This window comes from Pseudochaenichthys georgianus, chromosome 5, assembly GCF_902827115.2.
Source record: "Pseudochaenichthys georgianus chromosome 5, fPseGeo1.2, whole genome shotgun sequence".
NCBI lineage: Eukaryota > Metazoa > Chordata > Actinopteri > Perciformes > Channichthyidae > Pseudochaenichthys > Pseudochaenichthys georgianus.
Genome location: NC_047507.1, coordinates 22610739 through 22631933, shown reverse-complemented (window position 1 = coordinate 22631933; position 21195 = coordinate 22610739). Strand labels below are relative to the sequence as shown.

The 21195-nt window shown below is 40.8% G+C and overlaps 2 protein-coding genes across 2 annotated transcripts; both read left to right on the top strand.

Moving 5' to 3' along the window:
• Positions 1-5273: 5273 nt before the first annotated feature.
• On the top strand, positions 5274-14126 carry LOC117447130 (sorting nexin-6). The gene is made up of 15 exons (XM_034083763.2): positions 5274-5354; positions 8221-8443; positions 8644-8754; positions 8919-9026; positions 9592-9652; positions 9785-9909; positions 11796-11879; positions 11963-12037; positions 12119-12149; positions 12313-12400; positions 12522-12561; positions 12659-12745; positions 12881-12970; positions 13396-13461; positions 13567-14126. Exons 2-15 carry the CDS (start codon positions 8438-8440, stop codon positions 13702-13704), a joined length of 1110 nt encoding a protein of 369 aa, XP_033939654.1. The 5' UTR covers positions 5274-5354; positions 8221-8437; the 3' UTR covers positions 13705-14126.
• Positions 5361-7991, top strand: LOC117447131 (dnaJ homolog subfamily B member 9-like). The gene is made up of 2 exons (XM_034083764.2): positions 5361-5629; positions 7592-7991. Exons 1-2 carry the CDS (start codon positions 5404-5406, stop codon positions 7894-7896), a joined length of 531 nt encoding a protein of 176 aa, XP_033939655.1. The 5' UTR covers positions 5361-5403; the 3' UTR covers positions 7897-7991.
• Positions 14127-21195: the final 7069 nt, after the last annotated feature.

The following is a 21195-nucleotide window of genomic DNA, read 5'->3' as shown; positions in this document are numbered from 1 at the left end:
TACCTGAAAAAGGTCAAATGGCACTGATGGTATCCACATGTGCCAAAATGTGCCCAAAGGTCAGTCCGCCTGGACTACTTTTTGCTAAACCTCTCTAAAAAGGTCAAATTTAACTTGTTTTGCATCAATCTTGATACAGGGTACTTATTATGTTATACTTTGGATTCCTAAAGCTTTTAGTCTACCATACCATCATTCAAGGGTGGTTTTCACTATAAGTAATGTTGTTTTTTTAGGCGTAGGTAAGAATTTAACTTTTTTTACTATGTTCCATCTGAATTTACTCTGACACAGAAACATCTATATTGATTCTGACACTTCTACATCCAACTCACAGATGTAACCTTGCTTTGATAAATTATTCATATAACCCTTTTAGAAGTTAAGTTATAGTCATTTGTTTTGGGCATAGCATTTTCGAGCCTGAAACCTGAAAAACAGGCTCAGGGCTTAAGAGGTAAACAATAAGGCTCCTCTATGTCAATAAATGCAAGAGATGCAGCATTTTCTCAGCTGTCAGCCCAACGATGATTTTGACTTTATTACTCCAAAAACCCAAGCCACAGCTTTGCTATCATTGCAGTTTAGTCGTGTTTATATCCTACATTGGATGTGTAAGCATATAATGCTTCACCGAACACTCACAGGAGGGGGCTTGGCTGTCTACAAATAAAGACGGCTCATTTGAATTCTCCCCAAATATATTGAGGCTGAACCTGAACTTTGAATTCTCTGCTCCCATCATAATCTTGTTAAAATTGTGAATGCAGAATAAAAAATACTATGTAACTGGTTTGCAGTTAATAAATTATCCCTTAATGTGGCCAAAACAAATTACATACGTTTACATTACATTACGTTATTCAATACAAAGTCTGAGAGTAGAAATTACTGCATTATACGGATTTGCAATACATCCATCCATCCATCCATCCATCCATCAATCCATACATCTTCTCCCGCTTATCCGTGGTCGGGTCGCGGGGGTAGCAGTTCCAGCAGAGAGCCCCAAACTTTCTTTTCCTTGGCGACATCAACCAGCTCTGACTGGGGGATCCCAAGGTGCTCCCAGGCCAGCGAAGAGATATAATCCCTCCACCTGGTCCTAGTTCTACCCCTTGGTCTCTTCCCAGCTGGACGTGCCTGGAACACCTCCCTAGGGAGGCGCCCAGGTGGCATCCTAACTAGGTGCCCGACCCACCTCAACTGGCTCCTTTCGATGCGAAGGAGGAGCGGCTCAACTCCGAGTACCTCCCTGATGACCGAACTTCTCACCTTATCCCTAAGGGAGACACCAGCCACCCTGCGGAGAAAACCCATCTCGGCCGCTTGTATCCGCAATCTCGTTATTTCGGTCATGACCCATCCTTCATGACCATAGGTGAGGGTAGGAACGAAAATGGCCCGGTAGACAGAGAGCTTTGCCTTCTGGCTCAGCTCCCTTTTCGTCACAACGGTGCGGTAAAGCGACTGCAGTACCGCTCCCGCTGCTCCGATTCTCCGGCCCATCTCACGCTCCATTGTTCCCTCACTCGAGAACAAGACCCCGAGATACTTTAACTCCTTCACTTGGGGTAAGGACTCATTCCCTATTTGGAGTGGACTGTCCATCGGTTTCCTGCTGAGAACCATGGCCTCAGATTTGGAGGTGCTGATCCTCATCCCAGCCGCTTCACACTCGGTTGCGAACCGATCCAGTGAGTGCTGAAGGTCGCAGACCGATGAAGCCATTAGAACCACATCATCTGCAAAAAGCAGTGGTGCAATCCTTAGTCCACCGCACTGCAGACCCCCTCCCCCACGACTACGCCTCGAAATCCGATCCATGTATATTACAAACAGGATTGGTGACAAAGCGCAGCACTGGCGGAGGCCAACCCTCACCGGAAATGGGTCCGACTTACTGCCGAGGACCCGGACACAGCTCTCGCTTTGGGAGTACAGAGATTGGATGGCCCTGAGTAAAGACCCCCTCACCCCATACTCCCACAGCACCTCCCACAGTAACTCCCTGGGAACTCGGTCATACGCCTTCTCCAAGTCTACAAAACACATGTAGACCGGATAAGCGTACTCCCATGCCCCCTCCAGGATCCTTGCGAGAGTAAAAAGCTGATCCGTTGTTCCACGACCAGGACGGAATCCGCATTGTTCCTCCTCAATCTGAGGTTCGACAATCGGCCTGACCCTCCTTTCGAGTACCCTAGAGTAAACTTTCCCGGGGAGGCTGAGTAGTGTGATGCCTCTGTAATTGTCACAACACACCTCTGATCCCCCTTTTTAAAAAGGGGAACCACCACCCTGGTCTGCCACTCCTTCGGTACTGTTTCCGACTTCCACGCAACGTTGATGAGACGTGTCAACCATGACAGTCCCTCAACACCCAGAGCCTTCAGCATTTCCGGGCGGATCTCATCCACCCCCGGGGCTTTGCCACTGTGGAGTTGTTTGACGACCTCAGTGACCTACCCCCGAGAGATTGGTGTTGATCCCCCGTCATACTCCAGCTCTGCCTCTAACATAGAGGGCGGAGTTGTCAGGTTCAGGAGTTCCTCAAAGTGTTCCTTCCAACGCCCTAACACTCCATCAGTTGAGGTCAACAACGTCCCATCCTTACTGTACAAAGCTTGGATGGTCCCCTGCTTCCCCCTCCTGAGGTGTCGGACAGTTTTCCAGAACAACTTTGGTGCCGCCCGAAAGTCCTTCTCCATGTCTTCTCCGAACTTCTCCCACACCCGCTGCTTCGGCCATGGATGAGGCTGCTGCACTTCGGGCCTGTCGGTACCTTGCAACTGCCTCGGGAGTCCCCCGGGATAACAAATCCCTGAAGGCCTCCTTCTTCAGTCGGACGGCTTCCCTGACCACCGGTGTCCACCAGGAGGTTCGAGGGTTACCGCCCCTTGAGGCACCTAGGACCTTGAGACCACAGCTCCCGCCGCGGCTTCGGCAATAGAGGCTTTGAACACCGACCACTCTGGTTCAATGTCCCCAACCTCCACAGGAATGCCCGAAAAGCTCCTGAACTTGGGCCTCCTCCAGACATTCCCAGTTCACACCCGAACGTACAACGTTTGGGCTTACCAGGTCTATCCAGAGGCTTCCCCCGCCACTCGACCCAACTCACCACCAGATGGTGATCAGTTGTCAACTCCGCCCCTCTCTTTACCCGAGTGTCCAAAACATACGGCCTCAGGTCCGATGATACGATAACGAAATCGATCATGGACCTTTTGCCTAGGGTGCTCTGGTACCACGTACACTTATGAGCATCCTTATGTTTGAACATGGTGTTTGTTATGGCCAATCCATGACTAGCACAGAAGTCCAGTAACAAACCACCACTCCGGTTCAGATCAGGGGGGCCGTTCCTCCCAATCACGCCCCTCTAAGTGTCTCCATCATTGCCCACATGTGCGTTGAAGTCTCCCAGCAAGATTAAAGAGTCCCCTTCAGGAGCCCCATACAGGACTCTTTCCAGGGTCTCCAAGAAGGCCGTATACTCTGAACTGCTGTTGGGTGCATAAGCACACACAACAGTCAGAGTTTTCCCCCCCATAACCCTCTCGTCCACTGGGGTAAACTCCAACAACGAAGCACCTAACCGGGGACTTGTGAGTATCCCCACACCCGCCCGGCGCCTCACATCTTGAGCAACTCCGGAGAAGAATAGAGTCCAACCCCTATCCAGAAGTAAGGTTCCAGAGCCGACGCTGTGCGTAGAGGTGAGCCCAACTAGATCCAACTGGTAACGCTCCACCTCCCGCACAAGCTCCGGCTCCTTCCCCCCCAGAGAGGGGACATTCCACGTCCCCAAAGCCAGCTTCTGTCGCCCGGGTCTGGTCCGTCGAGACCCTCCGCTTTCACTGCCACCCTTCTGGCAGCGCACCCGACCCCATCGCTGTTTCCCGTAGGTGGTGGGCCCACGGGACGGAGAAGCGGAGGTGTTGCCCACGTTGCCTTCTCAGGCTGGGCCCGGCCGGGCTCCGTGGCAAGCCCGGCCACCAGACGCTCGCCGACGAGTCCTCCTTCTGGGCCTGGCTCCAGAAAGGGACCCCGGGCTTCCTCCGGGCCGGGTATCCTCACTTCTTGTGTCGTCTTTCATGAGGTCTTTTGAACCAATCTTAGTCTGGCCCCTTGCCTGAGACCAATTTGCCACGGGAGACTCTACCAGGAACACAAGGTTCCAGACAACACAGCCCCCAGGTTCATCAGGGCACACAAAACTCTCCACCACGGTAAGGTGCTGGTTCTTCAGAGAGGCAATACAGAGATAGAAAAGTTGGTGCATGTACATTTTTAGGACTGATTGTTGACGAAAAACTCAATTGGAAGCATTATATAAATTATGTACAGACTAAACTGTCAAAAACAATAGGTATTTTGTATCATACTAAGAACATTCTTGAAGAAAATATACTCTTTATAACAGTCTATTTCTCCCTTACCTTTAATACTGCTCCGAAATATGGGGAAACACGTACTCAACAAATCTACAAAAAATAATAACTTCGAGTATTACGAATAGTCTGTGGTGTTGGTAAATATGAACACACAACTCCCATATTTAAAAAAACTCAATCTATTAAAATGTGTTGAGATAGTACAGCTTAAAACAGTACTGATTATGCACAAGATTTCCATAACAAAATGCCTAATAACATTCAAAAGCAGTTCCAAACCACAGCGTGAACATATGAATGTAAAAAAAGTCACTTGAAAATATGTGTTCACAATGTTTATATGCAATTATGCATATATTATTATTATTATTATTATTATTCATTGCCAAGTGCATGTGTACCTATGTATATATAGCATTTTAATTTCCAAAAAAAGATAGTTGAATCTGCTATTGACATGTGCAGAAAATGACCGCTATATATAGTTTTCGTATATATATATATATATGCATTTATTGTTTTCCTGCCCTAACTTTTATTTAATTTTTTCTCCTGTTTTCTTTATTTCTTTGTACTCCTTCATTTCCATACATTTTTGATGCAATAATGCCGCTGTATTAGGATGATGCACGGGAGGGCTACTTTCCACAAGCTATGCTTCAGCCCTCCCGCTTCTACTAATTTTGTTCATCTTTGTGTGTATGAATTCAACTATTTTTGTTTTTCGGATGAATACAAAAAATAAAATAAATAAATAAATACTTTCAGCTTGGGGGCCCCCTAGTGACCGCGGGGGCCCTATGCCCCCGCATAGTCCGCATATAGGAAGAAACGGCCCTGTTGGACAGAGTAGCATCCACTACTGAAAGCTGCCGCTGCTGACGTGTGGACTAGCAGTAGCATATATTATGCATGAAGATGAGCTGTTGAACCGCAAGATAGTTGTACTTCCAGGTAATTTGTGTGTGTGTTGAAGTTCCTCATTTGTGCTCAGACGCCCATCATGGCAGTGCAATGTGTTTTCCACTTGATGCAAGCCTTTTTTGTCCTGCTACTCTGCTTATCTGAAGCCTCAGAGTTTAGCAGAAATTACTATGATACTCTCAATGTTGAGACCACAGCCACTGACAGACAGGTAAAGAAGGCTTTCCGCCATCTGGCTGTAAAATACCACCCTGATAAGAACAAGAGCACCGACGCAGAGAAGACTTTCAGAGAGATTGCTGAAGGTAAACAAGCCTGCAACACACTTGGCCTTTTACAATGAAATGTATATTAGATATACAGATGTGGGAAGTAACTAAGTAGATTTACTGAAGTACTATACTTAAGTACAATTTTGAGGTAGCCTACTTGTAGCCTACTTTACTTGAGAATTTCCATGTTATGCTACTTTGTACTTCTACATCACCATGCTACTTCATCGTGTACGTTTACTCCACCTAATGTATTTGGGTCATTCTACAGAAAAGGTGGAAGTGCTGTCACTTACTTTTGCAGACACCAAAATACATGACGTTGACTTAATTCTCACATTCATTATATATGTTGAATAAATAGAGATTGTCTTTGCAATGGTAGCCTACTAAATAAAAAATGGTTTATACGTAAATTGCAATTTATTTAAAATGCCAAATTCAACTGCCTTGTCACTTTGATCATACATGGAAGTGGAGCCTATAGTTTTAATTTAAAAGATTTTTTTTCAATATAACATCTAATTTATATTCCTACATAACATTACAAGCATTACATATAACACTGCAATGGTAAAAAATACGCAAATTATTATTAATAATATCAAATAAATGTCAGTCACCCAAAATTACGTCATTGGTGTTACTGCTACACAAAACGCTTTTATTTTTGAAATAATGTAGCCTACTGTCTCTGAAGTGCCTCCTGTAACAAGAGATCATTTGAGGCAGTGCAGTGGACAAAGACATAAGGAAAGTCAGATACTTCTTACTTTGTTTGTTAAAGGTCATTTTATCTTCAAATGTTACATGCGTCTTTCAAGTCTGTCATTAGTGTTACTCATTGCATAGCCCTAGGGGTGAACATTTGAATGGGAAAATGTATTTTATTGAAGAGTTAAACGATTTTGATATTGACTGAAGCCATATTTGGTCTGACACATTGCAGCCATTTTGTTAAAATGGTAGTGTTTTCTCCAAATTGTCACTGTGTTTTCTTCAAATTCTAGCGATCTCGAGCCGGTTTCTCAAATGTACCTACCCCACCTTTAAATAAGACTTTAGTTACACATGGAGTAAATTCACAAGCTACCCTGTAGTATAAAAAGTCATTCAAACTAGCTGCACCTTTACCAGCTTTGAGAACACTTTAATGCATCAATAATTATAATCAAAACATATCATATATAATATTCTGAAATGGACCAATCTGCATAATGAGTACTTTTACTTTTGGTACTTAAAGTTTATTTTGATGCTAATACTTTTCTACTTTTACGTGAGTAACATTTTAAGTTCAAGACTTTTACTTGTAAGACAGTATTTCTACACTCTGGTACTTCTACTTTTACTCAAGTACTTCAAGATCTGTACTTCGCCCATCTCTGTATATACGCTTATTTTACTAATGGCATTGCTTTTCATCACGTTTAAAACAGCTGTAAGATAGTGTATATATATTAAGTAATTGGTACCTTTTTTTTCAAGTAGACTCAGCTAATTCTGATGCAGTTAATACAACAGCGCTGCAATCAATCCAATCATCATGTAGGTTATAGGTTCAGTTTAAAAACAATTATGGTTTAAGAGATTCAACTCAATTGTTATTTTTGACTTTGTTTGTGGTGCTGGTGAAGTGTATATATTACGTACGATATATACGTTGGAACACACGTCACAACCCACGTCTTTTTCCAGACTGTACAAAAAAAATGTACATTTTTGTACACCAGTATATATACGTATTACGTTATGTACGAGCCATATTGTAATGAAATGTATTTTTATCAGCGTCACATCTACAGTGACAATTAAAGTGTATCATCATTTTGTTTTCATTTCTTTAACGTTTTTAAAGAACATTATAACCTTTCTGAAATGATTGCAGGACAGCCTTATCATACTGTATTGCTTTCAGCTAGGTAATGCACTCGGAGTATTTCCATAGCTCTTTATCACCCAACAGAGTGATACCTTTGTTTTCTGCTCCCCTAGCCTACACGGTGCTCTCCAACAAGGAGAAGAGGAGGCTGTATGACCGTGTGGGCCATGAGGCTTTCCTAAAAGAGGAGGCTTCTGTTGACTCTGAGGATGAAGATGAAACAAACTTCCACTTTAATTTTGAAGACCTCTTCCATGACTTCAATGATAGTCCTTTTGTGGAGGAATCAAACTTCCAATGGAGCTTTCATAAGGATGGGGAGGAAGAGGATGGTCCATATGAACAATACAGTTTTGAAGGGCCTGGCTTCAACTTTTATTTTGGGGATGATGAAAATGAAGAAGACTTTTACTACTAGATTTCCCATATCGCAATCCTGTATTCTGTACGACTGTTTTAATGTGTTGTATTTTAGTGATACCAACATCTTCTTATTAAATTGTTACGTCAGTATCTGTGTTCTTTATTCAGTAGGTCAAATTCCAGGTAAATAGACTCTAATGTAGCTGTTTGTTTATGATAAAACTTGTAAGTTGAGTGGTTGTTTACAGGTTTGTTAGGTTGACAGTTGGGAGAACTCATTGGACAGTTGTGCCACTGTTCCTGTGTGGGTGTGTTTAAGGTCCTAAGTCACTGACTAACACACCATTTACTCATATTTTTCCCTGTGCCTGCACTTTAGATCTGGCACTGTTTTACTCCATTTCACACAGGACCAGTGTGCACTTTGACCCAGAGGATATCCTGTGCATTCTCAGCAGTTGGAGCGAGAGCACACTAAAGCCAGCACAAGACAAACGATCTTTACAACTTAATGCACTTTTATCCAGATACACGGAGAATCAAGCATTCTAAAAACAGATACAACAGACTGGAATAACAAACTTACAAGCTGGACAATGATGGTAAGAATGCCTGAAAGTTTTCTTTATGTTTTTGACAACCTCTGTGTCATATGACTTTTACTCCATGGAAACATTCACATGCAGTGTGGAGTGGACTGAATGAGGGTTTTACGCCCTTTATATTTAGCTTGCATACCAATGTAGAATTACTTCCAGCTGTTGTATTAATAGAATTGCTAGCCACATTTATTTAATTACAGGAAGAAGTGAACGAAGTGACATCTACTCTTAGTGTCGACATTCAAAGCATCAAGGTAACAGAGGTGGTGAAAGACGGACACACACTTACCTTCCTTATTGAATCTGAAAAGGTGAGAAAAAGATGAATGTACTTGTATGTGCAAGCTTACAGTATGACATACATGTTGATTAACAGGGAAATCCAGTTTTGTTCAGACTAAATGTCAACGTTATGTAATTATGGTATTGCAAGAACAGAATGTTACAATCGCATGTTTCCTCTGGTCTGTGCCAGCTGTCTGGGACCGGGGTGTACCATGTGGACCGGACCTACGATGATTTTGAATGGCTGCAGCAGCACCTTTTCTCTCAGGAGGAAGTGTCCGGGATACAGGGAGTCATAGTCAGTACTTTTTACCATCTGTGCAAACTGTTCTGATAATAACAAGAAGATTGCAACTGAAATATCTCCAGTTTGTGCTTTGTCAGTGAAATGACAAAACAAGATGTGGATTCTGTAGAACTGTTGAAAACTTCCTCTTTAAAGTGTGAGTGTTGCTTCATGTAATCTACAACTACTTACTGTAGCTGAGCCTTTGTTGATAACCACAAGTACAAGGGAATGATGCGTTGTTTTAACACATTGCTTTTCTTACTGACAACATCACACACTTAAATGTTAACTTCATGTACTCACTTTAATGCTTCCTCCTTTTTATTCCTTAAGCATAATCCTTTCCTTTGTTATGAGGTAGCTGCTTTTAGGTCTGCCATTCTCAGCTGGCCCCAGTACTGTAGAACATTCAGTAAAAACGTTGTTGTTTTATTGGATTTTGTATGAAGAAAATGCAATACCTGTCAGTACCCTGACAAGACGTTTTCTTTTTGACAATATCTTTGAAGAATAAATCTTATTTTGACACAAACTATGGATATTAATAACATTGTACTTTTTTTGTCTCTTGAAGTTCCCTCCTCTTCCAGTTAAGGCTCAAGTGAATGCATCTGCCAAGGTTATAAAACAGCTTGGTGAGTACAACCTAATTATTTTTCTCAAAAGTAAGACTTCAAATGAAAACAAACCAAATACATTTCCAGTTTCTGTGTCTTTTCTGTAACACAGTGTTGAGTGTGATGAACATGTTGATTGTTTTCCTGCAGGTATCCTTGGTTTAGGAGAGTGGCAGGCGTACTGTAAAGCCATGGAGACTTTTGTCCGGCAGATTGCCGCACACAGCATACTCGGCAAAAATAACGCTGTGGAGATCTTCCTGACCAGCTCAGATGTGAGTGGACACAAGTAAACAGCAGCCTGTTTTTTGTTGTACCCTTTTATGTTATGTTATAAAAGGGTACAACGTGATCCCCTTTTACGAGAAAGGCAGATAATAAAAGGTTAGACTTTCACCGACAATGTTGCAGAAGAGAGTATAGAGCATGTGATAAATACAAAACCCTTTATATATGGAGGACTGAAGGCTAGTTTCACCAGAACTAGTGTGTTATTTATGAGCAGGATGTCAAATAACAGCTGTATGTTTCAAACCAGCTCCCCTGTGATATCAAACATACAGCAGTGGTACCAGCGAACTGTCATACTCTGATGCTAAATATGTATTTAGTATTGCATGAACATGTTTTAATTGGGGGGTGGACTTCACATCCTCTAGGTCTAGGGGGTCCGGGGAAGCCCCCCCCGCGAAGATTTTTTTTAACATTTTAAAGTAAAATGCTTCAATCTGGTGCACTTTGAGCACCCAATTACTAGAGACTGATCTAGGGGGTACAACTCTAAAACACCCATGTGAAAAAGATCGGTTTGCATTTTATTAATCAAATAAGTATGTGAACATAACCAATAACCTACCATAGCCAATAACAAATAAATGTAGGCTAACTTATTTTATTTTTGTGGTTCATTTATATCTTATTTTACCATTTAATATTTATTTATGCATATTTTTAAATCTCTCGAGTTTTAAACAATAAGTGTTTGGTTACTGTATATATAGTATACAACACACAATACTGTTTTTATTTATCCTAATAATTATAAAGGTGTGCCTTGGAAATATTTGTTTACATCAATTGTGATCAAAATGTTTGTGACCCACTGAGATAACTTAGACTAAAGTGAACTATCTATTCTAAACCCTCAGAGTCCTTTACCTCACTGAGCCTCTCAGTCTGACGGGACAGAACTCTCGAAAAAGAGAACTAGACAGTATGAAGTAATTGCGCATAAGAAAACAATGCAATACAGTTATTGGTATTTGTTTCAGTACACTTATTTATTTCAGATAGATCTTATAGTTATTACTGTTAGCTTCAGCTTAAGTTATAGTGCAATGTTTGCACTAACACCATATTTATATAAACATAAAGGCAATGAACAGTTGCATCTCTACTTTACATAAGGGTGTCTGCACAATCTCACATTACAGCAACAAAATCCTGCGGTTTTTGGCAAACCGAGTACCAGAAAATATACATTTAAATAAAAAAATTTCATTGTTAGGGGGGCCACAGGGGGGTCAGAGGTCAGTGTTAGGGGGACACTGGCCCCCCCTAGAACCGCCCCTGCTTACAGCGCCCATCGTACAGGGCAAATGAAAAGTGTAACCGGGGTGAAAAGGGTGTTATCTTTACTTAATTATGAATGTTGTTACATCAAGGTTTTTTTTTGTATTATATTTGTATTTAATCTTGTGGAAGTGCATATCCCCTGTCCTCCACCACAGGGTGCTGCAGAACCCTCAGCACCCCTACTTCCCACGGCCCTGACTGTAGACTTTAACAAAGAATTGTTCCTCATGTGCTGCACGTGACACACCATTTTCATGAGAAACAGGATGATATAATAACAATATCAAAGTAAAGAGTGCACAAATTGAAGCAATGTATCACAACTCTGTATCATAAATGTAATGTCATAACAAGTCACTGAGAAATATTGCCTCTAGACTGTAAAAAAGTCAGATTTGGTGTCCATTTTAGACGTTTCAGGGTTATACTTGTCTGACTGAGTTTCATTGAGTCTGCAATGCTGTGTATCAAGCTTAAGAAACATGGGACAAAAATATACTTCCACTCATGTTTGGAAGATTTTATAAAACTTTGTATTCTTTTTAAACATTATTAGTATTAAAATATGTTGTGTTCTTGTGTGTAGCCCCCAGGCAGACATAGAGTAAGGAAAAACATTTTCAACCGCCTGAGTCAAGCCATGGAAGGGATGAGGAAAGAAGGCCATAAGGTACACAACCGAGACTTATACAATCAGAATATACAGCCTAGTCACATGCATTTTAGTTTAAACCACCATAATATCTGTCACAGGATGTGGACGAGTTCTTTCAAACTGAACGTGATCATAACCTTGTTTTCACGGGCTGTGCCAAGACTGCAGCTGAGGTGAGCCAGTTTTTTTTTTGTTTTTTTCTTCACACAACCAAACACACTATGGTTGTTTTTTTACTTTTGTTTTTCTTTCAGAGATTTTTGGATGTGGTGCAAACGGAGCAAAGTAAGACAACTTCCTTCAAACTTTGGTTCTCATTATTTGGTGTTATTTAGGATTTATTTGTGCTCAGATGCAACAGCCGAAGTCTAAAGGAGGGTGTATTAGTGTCCATCCACAAATCAACGCGTGTCTGATGTAAGTGTGTGTTACATGTTTTATTTTGTAGAAATAGCAGTTGCATGTGGGAACTTCTCAACTGCTCTGCGTCTCTGTGTGGAACAGGGAGAGGATCCTGACGAACTGGATTTCTCTAAGTGAGACAATAAAAGCTTTGGTAGCAGGCCAAAATCACACACACTTAAAATAAATACCTCTCATTGTGTACAAGTAACAATAAGAGTATGAAAAACATTTAACAAAACTCTCTTCTGACAGGGTTTGTGTGAAGCTGTCCGAAGTCTTTGAGTCTATACAGGTAAGTTGTTTGGCCTTTTCAACAGGAATATATTCTCACAGCAATACCCCATTGCTTTTTCAAATTCACTGCTTAAAATGTGCTTCTGTTTGGGCAGAAAAATGTGACGAGTGTCGCTGAGAACAACGTGAGTACTCTTGGGCTGGGCCTGGACCTGGAGTCACGCTACCAGGAGGCAGAAAAGGTGTGTCTTCTAGTTCTAAAGTAGTTTTATATTCATGTTATAAACCTTGAATCATGGCCTTCTATTGAAATATGACATGTGATAATGACACAATTTACTAATATAGTGTGCATGTGATTATAATGTCAAAATCAGGAGATGCTCTACAGGAGGACTTGCAAACTAGTGGAGTTAGAGACCACCAGAAGGAACGCAGAGAAGGCCAAACCTGTAAAGAAGGCTGCTGTGAGTACTTTAACATCAACTTGTCTCATCACAACCAAGATAGGTTTTTAAATATTGAAGAAGTTTTGCCTGAATAATGGAGCTCTCAGATCCGGGTCTTCTCAAAAGGAATGGCAAACAGGAAACCGCTGCTCATGATGCATACATTATTTGTCATATCAATAAAGAAAACTCCTTTTTTCACAATAAAACCTTAAGATAATGATATGTATATTACTTACCTTAATAAAGTAATTTGTTGCCATACCACACAATAGGCTAGATCAGATATCCATTCTTTCATGTGACCAGCAGGTGTCAGTAGTGCTCTGCTGATGTGCTTCAGTAGAAGAGTATAGAGCAGGAAAGCTGATGAGAGGATGTTTAATGCAAGTATAATATCTATGAAGTATGTAATGATGATAACTGCTCCGCCTGCTCATCAGATGGAGGAGGTGAAGAAAGCAGCAGAGACGGAGTTTGATCACATATCAGGAGTGGCTAAAGAGGAGGTAAAATATCATATTTCAAGCAGGATTCTCTTTTCCATCAACATCCTGTTTGTTTTTGATTAACTAACCAAATGTATTGACATGCATGTTTTGTGCGTCCCTCAGATTGCACGGCTCCAGGCTGCGCGTGTGAAGATGTTGCAGCAGGCTCTGGTTCAGTGGTGTGAAAAGCAGCTTCTTACCGCCAAAGAAAGTGCTGACCAGTTCAACCAGCACCTGCAGGCCTTTAGAGGGATGGCCTAGTGACCCCACTCATAATGAAGCATCCTCAGTGTGTCTAAACATAGCATCAGACACCCCTAACATGTGCTTCACCGTATTGTGCTGTAGTCTAATGCCTGATCAGATTCAATTACATCCAGTGTAAATAAAGAAATGTAAGTAAAAGAGAAAGGGAACACTTCCTGATAACAGCATCTTTATAATATGTACACACTCACCTTAGTTCTGACTCTCTTCAATCACACTCATAACAATAAAGCCCCAGTGCAAATAATAGTTTTGATTTCCTTGCGGTGGACTCGTTGTCTGATGAGGCTATTGCGTGTGTATTTGCACCATACTATAGTTATACGTTTGTGCTGAGATTGTATTCTGCTGCTCTCCAGCCGCCACATAGGCCAGGGTCACACCAAATAAAGTGTGATGAATTGATTCCCAAAGTACCTGCTGCCTTTGTGTGTGTTTCTTCCTCCTGGATCGTTAATCAGTTGGTTTGACTGCTCCTGCAAGGACATGGCAGCAAGGATAATGTGCTGGCTTTTGGAATGGCTTTCGAAACTATTCTGGCTTTTTAATATATGTTAATCATCTCTATCTGTTTTCCATATGATTGTATAAACCCTGTAGTGAGGTCTGGTGTAAAACCTAGGACGTACCTGACCGAAACTTCTGCTCACGAGCACAATGTCATCCTTTCCTTCTCTGTCTGCTGCGGATTGCAGGTCCATATCTCAGCACTGCTGTGTGCTGCAGCTCATCTTTTCCGGCCTGTAATCTCTCTGTCGGGTGAATAAGGAGGAGTGGTTCCCATTGGAGGACATGAGTCAGAGAGAGATCGATGAGTGGTCTCATATGAAGAGAGGGTGGAGAGGAGGTTTGGCTTATTTGACAATGAAGGAGTAGATAAAGGGCAATCATGCGGTGGAGTGCACACTCAAACAGAATTAATTAATTAATAGACTAATTTGGTATAATCTTGAATCAAATGAAAGGCTGTCTAGCCTCGGCTTTGGTTGGCACATGCTGTCCGTCCCTGAGATACATATTTGCTTGATCGTCTCGTAACCTGATGTTTATATATCTCCACCTACATAACTTATGCTCTTCCTCTGCCTATTTCTCAGCCTCAGATGTTTTTCCTTTAGTATTTTACCTATCGAATTAAGGTAGAGAATTGAGTTATGAACCAAAGTATCTGACAAATTGAAATGTAGAGCTGCTGGTGGCACTAGACTAGAGGAACATCTGAGGTTCACCTGGCCACCATGTAAATCTCTTCTAAACCACTTACTGTGTACAGCATCCAGATTTTGTCATTGACAGTATTTGACATTTCAATAAAAGCCAAAAATGTCAACCTGCTGGTGGTTCTTAAGGGGAGCCATCCATATTACTCAAAGCCACAAATATTAACCTCATTGCGGCACTAGAGGGAGTGTAAGGTTACCACCTAAATCTTTAAGATTCATCCTCAGGAAACAATATTTCAGTCTGGATCAAAGTATGTAAATGTGACAACGAATAAAACATTTGCACAAAAAAGCAATGGTCCCCAACCGTGCATGTTAATACTGTGACATTGACCTGCTTAATACAGCTTACAACAAAGCAAAGACAGCTGTAGGAACATACTCTGTTTTAATACAAATTGGACAACAGCAGATCAGTCTTCTTTACCCTCTACAATTGTATTGTGTGCACATCGACCTATTTGAAAAGCACACTTAATTTTTAGATCAGATCACCTTCTAGTTACTGAAACGCCAGTCAAGCTTTTTATACCCGATGTTATGTTCTTGGGGTTGTTACAAAAAGACATTCAGTCTCCTTATAGTACACACAGTATTGATCATTAATCCAGCAATTTCACCATTTAGGTTTTGCACATAATTTGTTGGTTTATTGGCTTTAATGAGGCCCATTAAAGTTGAAATGTTTATGGACAATGTTTATCATTCTGTGGCTTTATGTCTTTATCTGATAGCTTTAGAAACAGGATGATATAGTGAATACAAGCCTGTGAGATTTGTGGGATGACGAACAAAAAGCATTATGCTGTACTTACAGTGAGTAACACATATGGAAAACAATGTATCTTTGACAGGATTCTATATTTTGCAACACTATTCTTTGTTAATATCGAAAGATGTGATGCTTCCATCCCTGCTGCTTGTAACTGCACTATTCCAAATGAGTTTCAATACAGGGGAGCCTCATGACTTGTGCTTTCATTTTGGGTGGGAGCTGCTAACAAGCGCACAGTCGAGGGGAACATGCACACACACACACACACACACACACACACACACACACACACACACACACACACACACACACACACACACACACACACACACACACACACACACACACACACACACACACACACACACACACACACACGCACGCGCGCGCGCAGTTACAGAACCGCACACACAGGTTCCGCGTCACGACCGCACACACAGGTCCCGCGTCACGTGACGGAGCACGTTCACATGAATGTTTATATATATATTCTGTTAATTTAGTTTAGAATTTCAAAAATATAGTCTTTTATATGTATATTAAACAACACTGTTAATTTAGTTTTGGGTATGTTTATAATTCTCGTTTCATTATTATTCAAAAGAAAACAACACTGTTAAACACTGTTCCTTCTACAGTATCATAATTCTCGTTTCATTATTATTATTAATAAATCAAAGGTGTCTTCGAAGAGGTGCTAGATTACTGAAAAACAACTGTTAGTGTGTGCATGCACCAGCCTGCAAAAGATAAACAAGCAGTTTGACCGAGAGGCATTTCAGTTCAGAATACATTTTTATTTATTTTTATTGCGGGGTCTGCTGTTTCTTCACTGGGGGTGAGACGGGGTCTGCTGTTCCCTCTTGAGGGAGATAACCTGTCGTGGCACTCTGAATATTGGCTGAAGGGTTCCCTCCAGCAAGCTTCTGGCCTCCAGAGTCCAGAAGGCAAACCTTTGGCCATGACTTTGAAACAATAAGAACAAGACGTCATCTAAAGTATTGCATAGGGAAAGGCTAAGGCATTGGTGCACAACTGATATGCATTAATAATCTCAACAATAACTGACTAAAACACCTCATGCAATATTACAAAACATGTCAAAATGATGACACTGTCTGATAGACGGTAAACAGGCAGTCAGCACAGTAAAGATTATTTACAATGAATTCAAATTGTAATACAATGACTATTAAAGAAGCATTTACACTGAAGACAGAACTTAGGCTACTGCTGATTTAATGTAGTGGACATATTGACATGCTTTTGTCATCCGTTGAAGTTTAATTAATTAGCTGACTATAATTAATCATTAGGGTTGGGAAGTTTACTTTTTTTAAATGTAGTAGGTTACAGAGTAATTACCCTGTTAAAAATGTGATAAGTAATGTAACTTGACTATGTAATTATTTGTATTGAAATTCTAATGTTAATTATGGTTATTTTATGTTTTTTGTGAGTCACTTTGGATAAAAGCCTCTGTCAAATAACATAACCATAACATACAGTTTCATTAAACAAATAAACAAAATGGTTAACAGTTGGTTTTGCAGCGAGTCATCATAGGCTAACAGATTACATTTAGCACTTGTTGCTTGTATGGCTGTTCAATACAACAGAATAGTTGTTAACTTTAAAAAAAAAAAAAAACATGATTCACATTGCTCACACTCTTACTGTAATTAGTGATTCAATTACTCAACTATGACACCTAGTTGGGCTTGCCAAAATCACGCTAGTTTCATTAAACAAATGATCAAATATGCTAACGAAGCTAATGCTTTTGGTAATTCTTTTGCCGAAAGCTATAGCTAACGAATAGTTGTTTTTAGAGACTTTAATACGGTTAGAAGCTATCATAAGAAAACAGATGTTTGTTTGTATTGCCTTAACACTATCATAGTTAATGTTAGCTAATCACACTTCATTTCAAGACACCGGAATTGTTATTAATGTTAAACAAATAAAACTGTAAAAGCACTTCACATTACTCACATTCTCTGCGTGCTCCGTCACGTGCCACCGTGACGCGGGACCTGTGTGTGCGGTTCTACAAGTGCGGTCCTGTAACTGCTGTCTCCTACGCTGCAGCTTCATGCTACTCCTCTGAAATGGTAAAATCTCTACGTTTTTTTTCACCATTCATTCCAATGGCTGGCGTCTATGTCACGTGATCTTCACATTTCTCCCTGCAGAAAAAAAAAACATGGCCGAACTTCGTTTTATTCTCGGTGTAAAATGCCTATTTAAAGTTACTTTGGCCATTAAAATGCGTTTTGATGTCATTTGATGCGAGAAATATGAGTTGTTATTTCAGATTATGTGTGCAGTGGATGTACATGATCTTTAGTTTGCTAGTTATTACGAAGATTACTTCAGGAAATGGTGTCTATACAATGTTTTCATTGTTACCAAGGTGGTTGCTAGGGACGCTGCTATCGATATTATTTCTGTTATGTTGTGTAACTGTTTAATGGTGTTATCTTTATTGCTACCCCCTTCCCCGTCAAAGTATAGTGTTGGTCCACAGCGCAAACGTATTAGTTTAACAAAATCCGCATCTAAAATGGTGCAGAAACGTTATTTTCCCCTGTGCAATTCCAGTCTCACATCTCACAGCACATCGTCATTAACAAATACCGGAAACAGACCGAAAACACTTTATTCCGAGGGTACTTGCTTTTCTCTTTGAAAGTCATCACATAACGGCATTGTAATACACGGTTCGGCTGCATTAAATATTACATATCTGCCGTAGTTCGGTATTTATAGAGCCCTGATGAGAAGACTTCTAGACAAACATGAGGAACTGCCGCCAACACTGGAAACGTGACGTGGATCATAAATATATCAGCCATTAAACAACATCTTACATTTCTTTTCACACAATACGTCTCCTTGCAGTATCAACACTAATTCGGCGGACTTTTATATTTGATCCAATTGGTAGATAGGCTGTATTTACACCATAAAGGTGCACAGCTGATATAAAGGGACACCTAGTGGTTAAAGCATGTTATTGAATTTCATTATTTTTATTATTAGATATTAATAGGATATCCTATAAAGTATGTTCAGTACTCGTTATTCTCTACTAATAGTTAAGTAAAGACTGTATATAATGACTATTTTGCACATCCCTTTCAAGATTTCAAGATTTTCTAAGGTTTATTGACATATCATATAGGCCTACACAACTATGGTGTAGTTATGCAATGAATGACAAACTTGGGTCGCAGGTTCCTCAATAGTGCATTACAAGACATCTATCAATATTTGTGCATACCTCCAGCAATGTTAACTATGTTGAAGCACTTATTTTAACTGATATTATATATATGTATTATACTCTTATAAGATGTATGTAGATAGTATAAGAAATGTGCAGAATATGACAATTTAATGGTGGAGGTACACATATTGAAAGATGTCTTGTGATGCACTGTTGAGGAACCTGTGACCAAAGTTTTTCATCTCCGGCCTTGTCAGGTATTGAACAATCAATAAATAAAGAACACAGAATTATTAAATATAAAACACAGAATTTGTGTGATTATACTAAATGATTTACAAATAAACACCACTGCATATTTACAACTGTTACACATGCTGATGTAACGCAAATGTTTCCAACTTGGGATCAATAAAGTATATCTTATCTTAAGCTGATGGATGGCTACTGCCATATTTGCAAAATGTGCCTCTGAACCTTGACAAGTGCATGTTTCAGGCTCATCAATTAACAACAGGAGGGGTCACAGACATAAGACCAGCTGTTAAATAAAGCTCTTCTGACCTTAGCTGGCATGTGGGTATATATATTAATACTGCCCATTATGGGCACAAGCAATTTTCACCCATTTATTAATTATATGTTTTAAATTTGAGTGTTTCCTATCCCCTAAACCTCCAGGGATGTACACAGTTTAATACTGGCAACTTCTTATTATGGGAAATATGAAAACGTCTTTTAAAACTACAACTCCCAGTAGAGACGTGCCATAGATAGAGAACATGTTGCGAAACACACAATAGCCAGCATGTGTAGTTCTGGGGACGGGGTGGGGGAGGGGGGGACGCGGTGGACCCGTTCAAATCCAGTTTTGGACAGTCTGCCGTGGTTCCATCCCATTTCAAGTGCTGTTCGACGCTCGGCACACTCTCCAATCACAGAGCTTGAGGACTATCACGGGGTTTGTCAAGCGAAGCGGAGAGAATACTTACTTCCGGGTGTAATATTCTGTAAAGCAAATGAGCTGCTCCGACCCTCAGTCCTGACGGACTCCAACTTGTGTTTATTAATCAAACAAATAAATAAACACAAGGATAATTATGTGTTATTGTTGAGTAAATGGAGAATTGCACAGGGGAAAATAACGTATCTATTGTGGTGATTGACATTATTCACCCACGGATCTATGGGTTAGGGTATTGTTCTGCACGGACATTTTAGTGAGCCGGACTTCCTGTCTCCGCCGGTCTTCGCTTCCCGGGCATGAAGCTGTTTACATGTGTTTTGAGATGCTAAATAAAAGTCTAGCTTGTACCTTTGATACCCCGCCTCCGACTCCCATCTCTCGGCACCACACTATGCCACAATTTTAGATGCGGATTTTGTTAAACTAATACGTTTGCACTGTGGACCAACACTATACATTGACGGGGAAGGGGGTAGCAATAAAGATAACACCATTTTACCCAACATAACAGAAATAATATCGATAGCAGCGTCCCTAGCAACCACCTTGGTAACAATGAAAACGTTGTATAGACACAATTTCTTGAAGTAATCTTCGTAATAACTAGCAAACTAAAGATCATGTACATCCACTGCACACATAATCTGAAATAACAACTCATATTTCTCGCATCAAATTACATCAAAGGGCAATTTAATCGCAAAACTAACCTTAAAATAGGCATTTTCCACCGAGAATAAAACGAATGTCGGCCATGTTTTTTTTTTCTGCAGGGAGAAATGTGAAGATCACGTGACATAGACGCCAGCCATTGGAATGAATGGTGAAAAAAAACGTAGGCATTTTACAATTTCAGAGGCGTTTTTGTAGAAATACTACGTCCTACGTTGTGGACCAACGTAGTTATTACAAGTTTTTTTATGAGACTGGGTTGGCCTGTCTGTCTGTCCGTCCGTCCGTATCCACCCACCCACCATACCATTCGGGCGGACTGGCCATTGGGAATACCGGGAGTTTTCCCGGTGGGCCGGTCCTGTGTGTGGGCCGGTTGGCAGGGAAACGGGGTTCAGGGGGAGTGGCTGTACCCGTAGGATAGAAAAGGGGGAAGTGAGTGACGTCTGACTCAGAGGTCGTGCGGCTGTGGAGAAGAACGTGCTGCCCACATTCTGTTACTGAGTTTAGGCTAGTTAGCTAGCAGGTTTATCAAATCAAATCAAATTAAATCAAGTTTTATTTATATAGCACATTTATAAACGATTTTTGGTTGAGCCAAAGTGCTGTACATATA